This window comes from Hyaena hyaena, unplaced genomic scaffold (genome assembly GCF_003009895.1).
Source record: "Hyaena hyaena isolate Hyena2069 unplaced genomic scaffold, ASM300989v1 scaffold_1590, whole genome shotgun sequence".
Lineage (NCBI taxonomy): Eukaryota > Metazoa > Chordata > Mammalia > Carnivora > Hyaenidae > Hyaena > Hyaena hyaena.
In genome coordinates, this window is record NW_024082217.1 from 40,371 (window position 1) to 56,353 (window position 15,983).

General features: G+C 45.0%; 1 protein-coding gene across 3 annotated transcripts in view; it reads right to left on the reverse strand.

Annotated features, from left to right (window-relative positions):
* The window catches only part of NBR1 (NBR1 autophagy cargo receptor), a 28,107-nt gene that overhangs the window by 3,700 nt on the left and 8,424 nt on the right, over window positions 1-15,983 (reverse strand). For 2 of the 3 annotated variants that reach the window (XM_039224290.1, XM_039224289.1), the window contains exons 5-21: window positions 15,404-15,426; window positions 12,171-12,365; window positions 11,585-11,662; window positions 10,915-11,129; window positions 10,212-10,379; window positions 9,720-9,929; window positions 8,281-8,440; window positions 7,903-8,193; window positions 6,910-7,059; window positions 6,355-6,430; window positions 5,595-5,705; window positions 5,243-5,407; window positions 3,457-3,874; window positions 2,621-2,715; window positions 2,325-2,462; window positions 1,904-1,961; window positions 1,092-1,200 (exon numbers count right to left, since the gene is read on the reverse strand). In XM_039224290.1, coding sequence (XP_039080221.1) covers window positions 1,092-1,200; window positions 1,904-1,961; window positions 2,325-2,462; window positions 2,621-2,715; window positions 3,457-3,874; window positions 5,243-5,407; window positions 5,595-5,705; window positions 6,355-6,430; window positions 6,910-7,059; window positions 7,903-8,193; window positions 8,281-8,440; window positions 9,720-9,929; window positions 10,212-10,379; window positions 10,915-11,129; window positions 11,585-11,662; window positions 12,171-12,365; window positions 15,404-15,426 — 2,660 coding nt within the window. The remainder of the gene's footprint in view (window positions 1-1,091; window positions 1,201-1,903; window positions 1,962-2,324; window positions 2,463-2,620; window positions 2,716-3,456; window positions 3,875-5,242; window positions 5,408-5,594; window positions 5,706-6,354; window positions 6,431-6,909; window positions 7,060-7,902; window positions 8,194-8,280; window positions 8,441-9,719; window positions 9,930-10,211; window positions 10,380-10,914; window positions 11,130-11,584; window positions 11,663-12,170; window positions 12,366-15,403; window positions 15,427-15,983) is intronic. The other variant, XM_039224291.1, reaches the window with a different exon arrangement.

The window sequence follows — 15,983 nt, forward strand, 5'->3', positions numbered from 1 at the left end:
CCTCTTTGACTTCTTTCTAGCCTCTTAATCATGGTCTTCGAGTTCTGCCATTTCTCTTTTACCCCTCTTTTCCATCTACACATGGATTCTCAAATGTTTTTTTTTTTTAATTCATTTATTTTGAGGGAGAGAGGGAGAGAGAGAATCCCAAGTAAGTTCTGTGCTGTCAGTTCGCAGCCCTATATGGGGCTTGATCTTACAGACCATGAGATCATGATGTGAGCTGAAATCAAGAGTTGGACACTTAACTGACTGAGCCACCCAGGAGCCCCTCAAATGGATTTCTTAAAAAAATTTCTTTTTAAATGTTTACTTATTCTTGAAGGAGAGAGGGAGCAGGAGCAGGGGAGGGGCAGAGAGAGAGGGAGACACAGAATCTGAAGCAGGCTCCAGGCTCTGAGCTGTCAGTCAGCACAGAGTCTGACATGGGATTCAAACTCACGAACTGTGAGATCATGACCTGAGCTGAAGTTGGACACTTAACTGACTGAAGCACCCAGGTGCCCCTGGATTTCTCTAGGGCTCCCCCAACTTCTACACTAGAGTGGAGTTCTCTCCCTAGGTACAAATCTGATGTTAATTATTTCCCTAAAACCCATTCACTGGCTCCTCCCATTAGCCTTAAAGTAACACCCAAACCACTTAACAGACCACCCCACCTGCTCTGTTGGTCTTTTCTTCCCAGCCTAAATTCACATTTCAGAGTCACGTTTCAAGTCTTTTTTACTGTCTGCAATGTCTGTAATGCTCTCTCTATTCTTCTTTCCTGGCAAATACTTAAGATGTCCGACCCGTGACCACCGGCATGAGATCTTACACTGCACTGCAGAACTCTGTGTACCTTGCTTGTTCCCCCGTCTTTGGGCAGGGACTGGTGTCTTCTTCACCTTGTAGTGCTGGTACTTGGAAGAGCTTCCCACACATGACAGGTCCTCAACACTAGATCTTTTTCCTTTCCTCCCTTGGGTATCTTGGCTAAAGTCATTTAGCTAGAAGGTGGCAGAATCCTATACTACTCTTCAACCCAGACAGGCAGCATCATTTTCACTGGGGACTTAGCTTTGCTACGGGAAAATAAAACATACACTGACCTGGGCAGTGACGGGCGGCCCGGCAAACAAGGCCTTGTATGCAGAAGCAGCAACAGACAAAGCCCCCTTCACCAGTCCTCCAGCAATGCCGCTCCCATGGTGGTGGTGCCTGGAGAGGGAAACCAAATGACTTCCCTAAAAAACCACAAACTATTATCTTCCTACAAGATAATCTGGGCTCTAATCCTTGAAAGGAAATGGGTTTCTTTCAGAAAGTCAGATGTAAAAAGAGGATGTGATCATCTTCCTATTAGTTTCAGAGCTACAAATCTTGGTTTGATGTAGAGCCCGGTTCTACTGCTGCAAGACAAGGGCGGGCCGAAAACACACCCCTCTGGTTAGTATGCCAGCTTTCCATCCCAGCTGAAAATTACGTGGTCAAGGGCACAGAGGAGTATAGGTAGTCTGTCCGCCCAATTACCATCTCAGAGGAAACACCTCCAAAGGCAATGTGCTTTTCTGCGAACTGTAGGGAGGAGCCCAGCGTGCCGCTGCTCTGAGCTGACTGGGAGCACAGAGGCAGGTAGGTCTAAGAAACTGTTACTAAGATGCACAGTGGGCTTGACTTTCCTGCCTTCTCCTCTGGTACTAAGGGTGAGTTGAACTTGACGGCACTGGTCTGGAAGATGAACACTCTGAAAGGTAAGTTTAGCCCTCTGTTCTGTGTTGCTCACAAGCTTCAGGAGAAAAAAGGAGGAATGATGGCTCTCCTCAGCTCTCTGGAGGTGGCACATGCTTTGAGAGGCTTAAGCAGAAGCAATACTGGGACATCCACCTGCTTCTGAAGAAGAGGCTGCACAAGGTCCAGTTACCTTGAGTGGTCATAGCTCTTCTGTCTGCTGTTTACAAGTCCTGATGAGCCTCTGGGCTCTAAAAGCAAAAGAGCTGCTGGTTAGACATAGCGTCCACAGGTGCCTAGTGTTTCCTAACTCAGAATGAAGCTATTTTTGGGAGGCAGGCAGCAATCTGATCTCAGCATTTAGGTGTTGTTTTTTTTTTTTTTTACAATTTGGGAAATTTTGCAGGTGGTTTTATGATAAAGGTGGACCGTCCAGAATGCAATGCAAGGTGACTGCTTATTGAATCAGAAAAATCTATAATCTAATCACCCATTTATTAATTTTTCAGTACTTTTAAGTTTTGTTTTTTGAGGAAGAGTGGAAAAGTCTACTAGCAACGTCAAGGTACTGTTGTCTTAGAAAACAGCCTCGCAGGTGGTACGAACGTGCTGACCTGCTGCAAGGTCCCACAGGGAGGAAAGGTGGAGCTGGGCCTGGAATCTAGCCTGGTTGAGCTCCACAGCCTGTGTTCCCACTGCAGCACAATGCCCACCTCTGTGAGGTCTCACTTCATGAATATTAAGAATATTTGCTAGAGAATAGAAAACAGTATGAGGGAGGGGCACAGAGAGAAAGAAAGGGCAAAGTTGCCAAATAATGCCAAGAGTCACAGAGACATGGTGGTCCTTTATACCTGGTTTCATTAGAAAGGAGCACAGAAAAGGATATAAAGCTCAGGCTGGTCATTACCTCCTTTGATCTGATCAGGGACTGAAGAAACTTCTGGTATGGTAACTGGTAAATCCACTCCTGGGGAACCATCGTGCTGTGCACAAGGAGGGCTCCTTTCGGAAAGACACAATACTGAAAGTCAGTTGAAAAGACACCTACGGGAACGGCGGAGAAACAGTAAACGTGGCACAGCAGTGCCCGATTCCCTGCAGATGCTTCACATTTCTGATCCAGGTCTCCTGTCTGAATTTAGGGATCAGGTGGAAAGGGCTCATTCTACTTCTGGGTTTCCTCTTCAGCCACAGTCAAGCTACAAAGACCAGCTTCAGTCAGGTTACCACCCCCTACACCAAGTGGTACTGATAAAAGGGAAATGCCTACCTCCCTGAGAGAGTGGTTTAAATTACAGTCAAGGCTCCACCATTACTATGATGGAGCAATGACACAGATGAACAGATAATTAAAAATCACTGTTTTCTGATTTTAGGGTGTATTTTTTCCATAATAGATTAAGCTTCCTACCACACTCTGGGTAACAGGAAAATAAGTTTTGCCTGCCTTCACCCACGAGTCAACAGAATGGCCAAAGAAGATCCAGGGATGTTTGTGTTTAAAAACTGGCTCTCAATGACCAAGACGTAAATAGACTGTACTCAGATAATTAACTAAAACAAGCATTTCTTTAAATCCAGAATCCACAAATTCTGGGAAATACAACTTTTATTCATCTAAATTCAGACGTTTATAGGAAAGTCTCTTCCCATGCTGACAAAAAAACAGGTTTTGTGATGGAGTCCTTTCCTCTCTATTCCACCTGTGAAGAACAGCCCAGCTTAGAGGGGTGTGGATGGTACCTGGGCAGCTGTGGTGGAGGCCCCACCACCTCTGGGGTTAGGGGCACGGTGTCCAGAGTCTGTGAGGTCATGAGGATGTCGTTGATGCTCTGTCCCTGTGGCTGGTTCTCCCCTCCAGCGAGCCTCTCCCCAGCCTCAACCCCAGCTTCCCCTTCAGCCCCACGCTCCAGGCCTGGCTGTGAGAGCGCAGAGCTGTACATGGAGTCCCCCAGGGGGCGGCTGGTATCAAAGCACTCAGGCAGGATGATGATATAATCCTCTGAAGAAGTAGAGGACTGACTCTGAACTTCATCTTTGAGCTCATCCTCCTCCTCCTCCTCTTCCTCCACTTGCTCCTCCACGACAGCTTCTTCAGCGACATGGACAACCTCTTCCTGCTCATCTTCAAGTGGTCCCTCTTCAGGGGAGGCAAATTTCACTAAAGGATAAAAGCAACTGATTTTCAGCTACAGCTAGAAGTCAGCCCCTGGTGCTGCCTTTACCTGATAAAGCCTTGTGGGTCATGGGCTACAATCATGAAAGCCAGAGGATGAGGATGAGCCAGAGGGAAGAGCCTCAGTTATGGCCACATTCTAAGTCTGAAGCCTGTGCAAAGCCAGGAAGAACCGAAGCTCTTAACAACAAGGTATGTAAAAACATCAAGGCTTCTGAGAAGCACCATGAATCCTAAAAACAAGTCAAAACTGATATCCTAGCTACTGGTGCTCTAACAAGAGAAAATGGTAGGTGGGGAGTGCCACTGGACTGTGTGCCTACTTTCCTCCCTTTCTTTGCAAAGTAATGGGTAGTCATGGTAGAAAACTGGCAAAACATGGATGAGGGGAAGAAAAGATACCTATAATCCTATCAGAGATAACTACTGGGAACCTTTGGTGTAAGTCCTTCCAGATGTTTGAGTTATGCATTTGTATGTAAGTGTATGTGGGTGAAATAAGTGTTGTGTATTTTATTTCTATTTATTTATCTATTTATTTAGTCAGTTTCAGCTTTATTTTATATTACCCTTCCTAGTTAGCTTACAGCGTAATATTGGGTTCAGTAGAATTTATTGATTCCTCACTTACACATAACACCCAGTGGTTGACACAACACGTGCCCTCAATCCCCATCACCTACTTTTTAGCACATCCCCTGTCTACCTTCCTGTGTGTGCCCACGCGCGCACGTTTTAAACAAAACGAGAATAAAAATATTTGAAGGTATAGGTCAAATTTCATTATAAAAAACACAAGAGATTTTCCCACATTATTTTGAAGCTCTAGAATTTGAATTTCTGGATAGTTCTTAAAATATACAGTATGGGCTCTACATATCTGATCTAGAAATATCTGCTGTAAAGAAAATGAATCACAACAGAATATAACTTTGCGAAACTTGGTTTGGTACCCTTTCTTCTACCCGCTACTTCCTGGCCTGTGTCCTTGGAGAAAGGCCTGCCTCCAGCTGCCAATGGAGGTCTCTGCAGAGGAGCGCTGTCCACTTACAGAAAGACTCCTCATGGCAGAGTCCAGGCAGCACAAGCGGTTGCTGTTCCTCTGCGTTGTGCAGCTGTGATTTTGCCCCTGAGAAAGTGTGAACATGACTTACGGTGGCTGCTTTGCTCTTGAGGCTATAATTAAAATGGGCAGGTAGAGCGTGTGGAGTCTAAAAAACCACCATGATCTGAATTCTAACAAAGATCACCGAACCTCCACTGTCAGTGAGGAAGAGCGCTTTTTCCTGCCCTGGTCAGGTGGCCACAATTCAAGCACCGTCCAGCTAGCTGGGGGAACCCGGGGACACTCACTGTGTGGGGACTTCTGTCTGCAAGGTGGTCTGTGATCTGGGGCAGCATCCAAGGTAAGGGATCGGATTACTGTCTCACACACAAATTGGGTCCCACTCAGGTCATCTTCTGCTTCCTCCAGTGAGGCGATGTTTTCAGCCTTCCTCTTTACTGATGCTGTGGGATCTGAAAGACAAAGCCTATCTGCACTTGGTGTTGAGGAGCTTCCTGCACTCACGTTCCCATGCTGACATCGTGCCAAGGAACAGCTGTGGCTATCTGTGCCACGGGAAGGTCAGTGGGGAGTATGTGTGAAAAGGGTATAACACTGAAGGGGACAATGCAAATACTTTACAAATATTGAAGCCCCTACCAGGAAGCGCTTTAAATCCTGCCCCTTCGCTCTCTTCCTGTATCTGCCCCAAGCCTGGCTTCTCTATTAGAGGATTGTCATGCGGCAGAGGAGACATGCAGGGAGTCATATCTGCACAACAAAGACAGAAAAAAATCATCAACCAAGAAAAAGCATCACATCATCAACAGAGACCAGAAGCAGCAGCTCACAGACTTCTTGTCTCCTGCGGGGCTAAAATAAATCTAGGTAGGCTTCAAGGCCTGTTGTGAAGAAATTCTCTAGGCCATCAGGTGTGAAGTATCTCAAGTCAGTGAATGCAGGAGAGCTCAAGTCATCTGGCCTTAAAAATCATGGCCCAGACACAGAACCAGGAATATAAAGGGAAAAAAGGACATAATGTTTAGAGAAAAATGGAGAAGAGGGCTCCCCCCACCTTACTTTTTAAAGATTTTATTTTTAAGTGAACTCTACACCCAGTGTGGGGCTCAAACTCACAACCTCGAGACTGAGAACCTCATGTTCCACCGACTGGGAAGCCAAGCGCCCCAAGAGTCCCCTTTTTTGTGGGAAAGTCTTACACCACCATGTATTGTTGACTCTGACAGACAACAGAAAAAAGAAGGGACATGGATCCATGGGTGCAATTTTAATGTCACATGGTGGGAGAAATCCTTGTCATCTATTTCCTCAGAATAAGACACTACCTACCTGAGCCTGGAGTGCAGCACTTTTGTGTCTGTTAATAAAACAAACAATATGGGTTGAATGACATTCTTACCCACGGGAGTATTGTGGGGCACTCTTTCCAACTCTTGGACAATGTTTATATCCAGCAGCTCAAAGGACAGCAGGTCCTAGAGGAAAAAAGGGCAATGTCAGGCTACTGGCAGTGGGGGCTGGAGCAATGTTTTGCCTTGCTGGCACTTGTAGGCCAAAGGGCATCACACCTTCCGGGACTCTGTTCATGCCTCGCCTCAGTCAAGTGAAATCAAGGAGAGTGAAATGGGAGCTAGGTGTTCAAATAACGAAGTGGCATGGGAGAGTGAAAATGCAATGGGGGTGAAAATGAACCAGAGAAGCACAAGTGGAAAGACAACTGAAGGGAAGCTGCGGGGAAGCACAAGACTGAGTTCCCCACTCAGAAAGGAAACATGTAGTTCAGAGGCCTCCTTCCACAGGTGACCTCCTTCCCACTATGTGCATCTGAATGGACTGAAGTGGGCACATGGCTAACTTGCTGGGCACTGCCTGTAGTCATACCACCTTCTCCTCAATGGGGTAGGGGCTCTTTTTCCACTGCCTTCTGTCTCTTTTCCCCCACTCAGTCTCCCACCTGGGCAGTCAGTAGGTCCACGGAGGGGATATAGAGCTCCCTCTCACTGGCAACATTTTTTGTCTTCTGTGGGATGCAGGTTCCTGTCCCTTGGGACTGCTCAGCTACTTCATCAGGCTGAATTTCTTCTTTGGCCAGAAGAAAAGCTTCCTATGCAGACAAACCATTGGGACAAATGTTAGGCCCTCAGCTGAACACAAAAGGTAAGGTGGGTAGCTGCCTCCCTAAAAACCAAAGCACTGCTGCACCTCTACATGTTTTATTTTTTAAGTTTTTAATTTTTTAAGAATTTTCCAATGTTTATTTACTTTTGAGAGATATAGAGTGTGAGGAAGGAGGGGCAGAAAGAGAGGGAGACACAGAATCTGAAGCAGACTCCAGGCTCTGAGCTAGCTGTCAGCACACAGCCCGACGCTGGGCTCAAACCCACGAACCATGAGGTCATGACCTAAGCTGAAGTTGGACACCTAACCGACTAGGCCACCCAGGCGCCCCCTCTGAATGACAAGTTAGATTAACCATAGTTGATGACAGTCAAGAGCAGGACAGTAACTTTGGTTAACTAAATCTAAGCAGTAAAATACTCTAAAAACCAGTAACACGCTAATAAAGGGAGGTTGCTTAAAAAACCTGCACTGACTAAAAAACACGGGCAAGACTTCATTAGCAGCTAGAGAACACATATGTGGGACATTCAGGAGAAAGAAGGGTTAGGGAGCAAAACCATCAGTCCAGCAGTTCCACAGGCTAGGCCTTCCCTCCTGCGGCAGAGGCTGGCAACACATCGTCACAACGAAATACAAAAGCACAGAGGGATGCCTGCACCAAGATCCTAAGGACAAGCAAACAAAACCCCTGAGGACTAGGCCTAATATAAACATACTGACATGTTGGGGGGCGGGCGAGGGGTGGAGCTACGCTTCCCAGATGTCTGGAGTAATAACTAACTGCGAGTGGGCTGTTTTGGCTTGAGCTTCCCCTTCCAATGCTCACCTCTTTCTGGCAAGTGAGCGCATCAACTTTGCTTGAGCTAATCATGCCCTTTGCAATGTTCTCAGGGCTCTCTGTGGAGGGGAAAGGATCCACTATGATACTGCACCAGACCCGAGGCCCAAACTGCTGGCCTTTGTGAGAAAGACGCCAATGGGAAGTGTATGTTCCCTCCAAGGCTGGGGCAATGAACTCGACGGACACAACGCCCACGTGGCCGGCCTTCAGGCAGGGAACCAGAACATCCTTCTTTTCTGTAGAAGCCAAAGTTAGGTTTCCCCACATGAACTTGAGCTGAAAAGAACAGTGACAAGAGAAAGCTTGTCAGCCGAGCACTGCCACTTCTAATCACATCTTCACATTCTGTGTGGGAAAAAATACCTTTGTGTCTCCATTCCACTTGACGTTTCCTGTATTTTTCATCCTCCAGTGTTTGATAAACTTGGTTCCTGGCTGAAGGTGAGTCCCATCAGGCAAATTCTCATCCACAAACGCTGCACTGAGGGTTGGCATAACTGGGGCACATGGCTGTGAAGGGAGCCTGCACAGAAATTCAGGTAGTCACTTGTGGTGGGTACAATGGCTTCAGAATATCTAGCACTGTGTGGTTCAAGAGGCTGACAGTGACTCTTCACGTGATAACGCATTTGCCTTAAACATAATGCTAATAGCGGGCACTCAGCTGGCTCAGTTAGTGGAACATGCGACACTCCTGATCCCAGGGTTGTAGATTCGAGCCCCATGCTGGGTACACATTACTTAAAAATAAAATCTTTACGGGCACCTGGCTGGCTCAGTTGGAAGAGCATGCAACCCTTGATCTTGGGGTTGGGAGTCTGAGTCCTATACTGGATGTAGATATTACTTAAATAAGAAAAAAAAATCCTTAAAAAAACTAGAATCCCAAGCAAGCTCAGCGCTGTCAGAGCAGCACCTGGCTTGGGGCTCAATTCCAAAACAGTGAGATCAAGGGGCGCCTGGGCGGCTCAGTCGGCTGAGCCTCTGGCTCAGGTCATGATCTCACAGTTTATGGGTTCGAGCCCCACATCAGGCTCTGTGCTGACAGCCAGCTCAGAGCCTGGAGCCTGCTTCAGATTCTGTGTCTTCCTCTCTCTCTGACCCTCCCCTGCTCACGCTGTCTCTCTCCAGAAATAAAAAACATAAAAAACAAAAAACAAAAAAACAACAAACTGAGATCATGACCTGAGCGGAACTCAAGAGCTGGATGCCCAACCGACTGAGCCATCCAGGTGCCTCTATAAATTTTTGAAAAACAAGACAGATGTGACACCTGAGCTGAAAAACTATGGTGAGGATAAAGATCCATAAATAACAGAACTAGAGAGTCAGGTCCTTCAAATCCCAACTGCCTCCAGTGACAAGAGGTCACACCAGCCAGTTTGGAACCTTGCTGGTTGCTGTCTTTCTGAGGAAGGCAATGAAGCAAGTGTCAACAATGACCACCAGACCACCCTGTAAGAATACTAGGGTCAGAGGTGCCTAGGTGGCTCTGCAGGTTAAGCGTCTGACATCGGCTCACATCAAGATCTCACAGTTCATGAGTTCAAGCCTCGCATCAGACTCTGTGCTGACAGTGTGGAGCCTGCTTGGGATTCTCTTTCTCTGCCCTTCCCCCACTTGCACTATCTCAAAATAAGTAAAACTTAAAAAAAAAAAAAAAAAGAATGCTAGGATTAGAGAATGGGAAGTTTTAAGAGTTTGGGTATTAGGGGCTGCCAATAAGTAAAAGAAAAGCTGGCTGAAGTTCTGGATTTGGAAGGCAGACCTTCACCTTGGTGCCCACCCGGGCCCAGGCTTACATCAGGGTGTTTGACTGCAGCAGGCTCTCGGGTCGGCCCAATGGAGACCTGGGGCTCTGGAGTCCATGGATGGAACTCCACAGATGAATCTTCCTGTGGAGCTTAAGCTGCTTTTTGAGTTCCTTGACCTCCGCCTTTCGCTGTTTCTTCTCGGCTCGCAACCTCTGCTTTTCTGCTTTAAGAAAGTTCTTGTCAACCTGTTTCTGGAGCCTGTGAGGTAACAGATTAAAAAGTGTCAAATAAAACAAACCTCACAAACAAAGCTTAAAGCTATTTTGAACCACTTATAGCCTCTGTCAGCGCCAGTTTTTAGCCTAACTTCTTTCTATAGTTTTCATTTCTGTCTTATTAGCTTTGGGTAATTGTCCTCATCACACACCAACTGGAAATGAACAGGAACTAAGGAGGCTGTCTGCATTTTTGTGATTCACACTCCATCACCAGAACCCAGATGCCCATCAGAGAATAAGCCTCCTTTACTTAGGGTTTTACCTGGCTTGTTCCAGAGCAGCAGGAAGACGAGGGGTGGAGAACCTTGGGTGAGAGAATGCTTCAGAAGAACCCACAACAGGTCTCCGCAACTTCAGCAGGATGTGGTTGGAGTCATGGGCATACGGCCCCGATTCACAATCTTCACAGATATTGTAGGATGGGCAGAGGCTGTGGGCAAAACATGGCAAGCGGGAAGTACCAGAGGTGGTGAGACAGGAGACGAGACTTCTACACTGATTCTATTACCAGCTAGGTGGTAACCCAAGCATGTCACCTGGCCATGCCATGTCTCTAGTTTCCTTATTAATAAAATGAGGATTAATAGACTTAACACGTATCCATTTCACAAGACAATCTATGAGAGGAAGCAAGATTCCTGCTTGGGAGGAGGGAGATAATCCCTGGCGATATAATTTTGTTTTGGGGAGCATAACTTTGACTGGCTCTGTTAGTCATTTTTTTTCCCCATCGTCTTTTGGTTCTGTTGGTTCAATTTACATCTGAACACAGCAACAGTCTGAATAGTTACCCTTCAAATGGTTATACTTCTTGTGGGTGGAGAATAGCTTATTTCCAACCTAGAGCTGCTCTCTATGTGTGATGTGCAGAGACAGAGTACACGCAATTTACCTTTACCTATGCAGGATGTCAGAAGGCCTGCTCAAAGGTCTTCTGATAGCCATGCGTTCCAAAGTTACTTTACCTGCACTGGTAGCGCACGCCACAGATCCTCCTTTGGCAGCTGCTGCAAGCAATATGCCAGTTGAACTGGTTTTCTGGCAAAAACAGTGTTTCCTCTGAAATAGGCATGGAGATGTCTGAGGGACAGGAACCCAACGACGGGTTCTGGAGGACAAGCTTCTCATGTAATTTCTGTTCCAGTTTCTCAACTGTTTCTTTAACCACCTGTTCTCTGAACTAGAATACAGAGCAGAAAAGGGGAAAACCTTAGTTCCAACACAGGAAAAAGGCCTGGAGATATCAAATACACCATGTACCTCCCTGTTTCTGGTATGGCATAAGAACATAATAAACGCCTGATAGTTACTAGAAAAGGTGGCAGAAGAAGAACTATTCTCTTCCACAGCTAAACTGGTTCAAAGAAGACACCAAGAAATTGTTTTGATGAGTAAGCTTCTAACCTCTTCCTTCTCAAGCACAGAGGCTTGTTCCTTTTCCTTACATCTTTAGAGTCTGGTTCCCTCTTTTTTCCAGTCAGTCACTGTAGAAGCGAGGTTTCCTGACCGGAACCGTTAACACTCTTCATTCACCTGCACCAGAGGCAGCAGCCATCTGGGTTCGGATTGTTATTTCTCCCCCACTCCTCCTGTGCCAACACTGCTGCTAAAACCCAAGCCAGAGAGAACACTCACTGTCTCCAGGTAGCTCGTGAACCAGTCTGGGGGCTTGTCTTGAGGCTGCTCTGCATTATGGGGAGCAAGTGGGAGCCGCTGCAAGGAAACACAACCCAAGATCTTGGAGGTTTATTTATTTATTTTTTAATGTAATCTCTACACCCAACATGGGTCTCGAACTCACAATCCTGCGATCAAGAGCCACGTGGTCTACTGACTGACCCAGCCAGGCCCCCTGTTTAAAATAATTTTTCTGGAGTGCTGGCTGGCTCAGTTGGTAGACCATGTGACTTTTGATCCTGAGGTCATGAGTTTAAGCCCCAAGCTGGGCATGAGGCCTACTTAGAAAAAAATAACAATTTTCTTTTGTCAAATAATACAAATGTATGGTTAAAAAAAAAACTACAAAGAAGTATAAAAGGAAAACACAGTCTCTATATCATCCTATTGCCCTCTCTTCGTAAGTAACCAGTTACCAGTTTCAAAAACTCGGGCAGAGGTAGTCATACCTCCCAAATTTTTGAGGGACAGCTCAAATGTTAGACCACGGACAAAAAGACATTAGGCTAGAAAAACTGTAGAGACAAGTCCATTCCCTTCATACCTGTGTTGCAGGCTCCTCTGGGGTCTTCATGTCTGATCCTAAGACTCTCACCAGGGAAGAATAATGGGCAAGTGGCTTCTTCCCTGCCCTCGCAACTGGTCGTTTTTCTGCTATGGGTGGGAGTGGGGTTTCATCCACAAGCCGGGAGCCTTCGTGGACTTGCATCTGCAGTTGGTTGCCCTGCTTAACCGCCATCTGAGAGCACACGTTAGGAATAAAAACATACTGTGCAATTCTTTCCCAAATGAAATTTCAAAGATATCTAAGCAGAAGAGGTAGAGTGAATTATGCTGAAAATATTAGGATTTACCTTTATTTTCTTAAATCAAATGGCATATACAATGTTAGTCAGCCTGCTGTTTCATTTCCCAAAATGTTAACTAGAAATGGTTTTATTATCTAAAACACAAAAGTACATTTAATGTGGCACTTTACCAGGTGAAATGTTCAGGACTCTACTTACGGATTTTAATCTTAACTTTTCAAAAAAGTCAATCCCAGACTACCAGAACCCAAAAAACTTAAAACCAAATGCTATAATTAAGCATTTATTTTTCCATTAAGGACAGTATTTTAGAAAGCATACTTGAATGGCCACCTCTTTTTGAAGAACATCTTAAAAATGCTATTTCGAAAAGTACTTCAAGGAGCACTTGAGGTTCTAGGAAGGTACTCCAGTGTCCATGAAGAGATCAGGGGTCAAGTCTATTAGTTTCTAGCTCTCCCCACTTGTCAGTCAGTGACAAGAAGAACTGCTTTTTTTTTTAATACTTATTTATTTTAACACAGAGAGAGAGAGACAGACAGAGACAGAGAGAGCATGCACACAAAGAGGGGAAGGACACAGAGAGGGAGAGAGAATCCCAAGCAGGATCTGCGCTGTTAGCACAGAGCCTGACATGGGGATCAATCCCACAAAGCGTGAGATCATGACCCAAGCCAAAACCAAGAACTGGACACTCAACCAAGTGAGCCACCCAGGCATCCTTGATGAACTATTCTTTATTTTTATACAGTAGGCTTAAGCTTCCATTTATTTTATTTTTTAAAAGTTTATTTATTTTGAGAGTGGGCAGGGAAGGGGCCGAGAGGCAGAGAGAGAGAGAGAGAGAGTGGGGGGGAAGGGAAGGAGGGAATCACAAGCAGGCTCCAACTGTAAGAACAGCTTGATGCAGGGCTCAAACTCATGGACCATGAGATCATCACCTGAGCCCAAAACCAAAGTCAGATGCTTAACAGACCGAGCCACCCAGGTACCCCAAGCTTCCATTTAAAAACCGCATTCTAGGGGCGCCTGGGTGGCTTAGTTGGTTAGGCGTCCGACTTTCACTTAGGTCATGATCTCGTGGTTCGTGGGTTCGAGCTCCGCGTCGGGCTCTGTGCTGACTGTCAGCTCAGAGCCTGGAGCCTGTGTCAGTCTGTGACTCCCTCTCTCTCTGACCCTCCCCTGCTCACGCTGTCTCTCTCTCTCTCTCTCCTAGAAATAAAAAAAAAAAAACAAAAACGCATTCTATGGCCAAAAAGTTTAAAAAGTATTAAGATTAAGAATCAGCAAATCTTCTTAAAAGGCCACATAATAAATATTTGAGGCTTGCAGGCCATGTGGTTTCTGCTCAAGTCTGCACAAAAGCAGCCACAGACAATATGTAATAGACATGGCTGGGTTCCAATACAACTGTATTTATAAAAACATATGGCTGGCCCACTGGCTAGTTGCCAGCCCTTGTTCTAGACCATAAGCCAAGAGGCTTTTAACAAAATGTATAGCAAAGTCTGTGAACAAAATTGCTCAAAAAAATTACTATAATGAAATGTGTTAAAATATAAACACGGAATCTTAACTATCAGGTAGTACTATGTAAAAATGTATACAAAGTCTTATTTCCTGAGACAGGGCAGGCTTATACAACATCTAGACTCTCCTGAGGTCTGAGATTTCTGACTGCATAGATAAACAGGGATTGTGGGAAGGAGAAAAGTTTGGAAGCCCGTAGAAGACTTTTTTAGTGAAACTATTGTAGCTTCTGAGAACAGGGAAAGAGAAGAGCCAGCTGGACAAGGGTGAAAGGGTGTGGAGCACAGCAAGTTACAACAGCTTAACAGCAAAGGGGAAATAAGAAGAGCACATGAAAGCTGGAGAAGAAGGAAAGTATGAAGCATGAGATAACTAAGAGATGAGCAGCTCAACTAAGAGAAACCCGGGAAGGGCCCGAATGTCCAAAACCAAGAGACTGGCTAGTAAATAAGGATTTCTGAGTAAAAACCAAGTCGGCTGGCTGAACTGCTGAGTCAGGTTGCACCCATAACAGTAATTTTAACCAGGCAACAGAAAGGGTAAATCCAGCTCCCAGTTTAAAAAATCTTGCCCTTCCCTCACCTAGACCAAAAGTGATTAGGGAAAAGAGTTTTGTTGTGGACTACAAGTTCATAAAGGATAATCAAACTTTAATTTTTTTAATGTTTATTTCTGAGAGCGAGCGAGAGCGAGCGAGCAGGGGAGGAAAAGAGAGAGGAGACAGAATCTGAAGCAGGCTCCAGGCTCAGAGCTGTCAGCATAGAGCCCAATGTGGGGCTGGAACTTACAGACCATGAGATCATGACCTGAGTCATATCGGAATGAGCCACCCAGGCACCCGAAGGATATAGTCAAACTTTAAAGAAAAATCTTAATTACAAAGGTGGTAACGAAAGGACAGCTGGGCACACCTTAAAGATGTGACTTTGAGAAATGCTCCGATTCATTATTGACAAGCAAGAGATGGTTAACTGGTTAGTTTATGCCTTGAATGCTCCCACTTTATAACATTCTATAGGAAATGAGGTGGAGCACCTGGCTGGCTCCGTCAGTAGAGCATGTGACTTGATATCATGGTCATGAGTTCAAGCCCCATGTTGGACAGGAAGCCTAGTTAAAAAAAACAAAAACAACAAGGTGAAGGAAGGAGATGAAAAATGTGAACCAGAAAGGATCATTCTACACAGTTCTTTTTATTTTTAAATCCCACGACAATGACACCAAGACCAACAATGAGAGAGAACAAGATCTAGAAAGAACTTTTATATCAGGAGCTGCCTTTTGCTGAGTGGTATGCCCTACTCATCATAAACTCCCTAAAAATCTGTTTTTGTTGCGTTTCATTAGTATCCCCTCATGGCTAATGGCATTCAGGTTCAAGTTTTAGTTAATAAGTATTTTAAAAATTATTTGCAAGTAAGATGAAAATAACGATTACCTTAAGTGCTTCTTCATATTCTCCTAAAAAGACAAAGAATATATATACTGTGTTATTTCTTCACCACCCCAAAAGATATTATTTAAGTACAGCCAATCCTCACTTCTAAGAATTTTTTGCTTAAAATCCTTACACATGAACAGCTACTGCCTTTATGCTGCCTTTATCCATTCCCGTCCCACTGCAAATAGAAGCCACTTGTAGATTAGTTCTACCTCTTCAATCTCTCGCTCTCTGCTACTGGAGCCTTCCAGCTAAAAAAAACCTCAATTTACTAGGTTTAGTGAAACTGGGAACGCACGGGAGTTCATGGATAGTGTTAACCCAGGCAGACCTCAAATGAATTGCAGTTTTGGTTCCAGACCCCTGCAATAAAGCAAATGCCAGGAAACTACAAGTCAAATCAATTTTATGGTTTCCCAGTGCATATAAAAGTTATGTTTCCACTATCTGCAATCTATCAAGCAATGTAATAACATTATATCTAAAAAAATGTACATACCTTAATTAAAAAACACTTTATTGCTAAAGAATGCTAACCATTGTCTTGAGATTTTAGCCAGTCAAGTCATAAACAAAG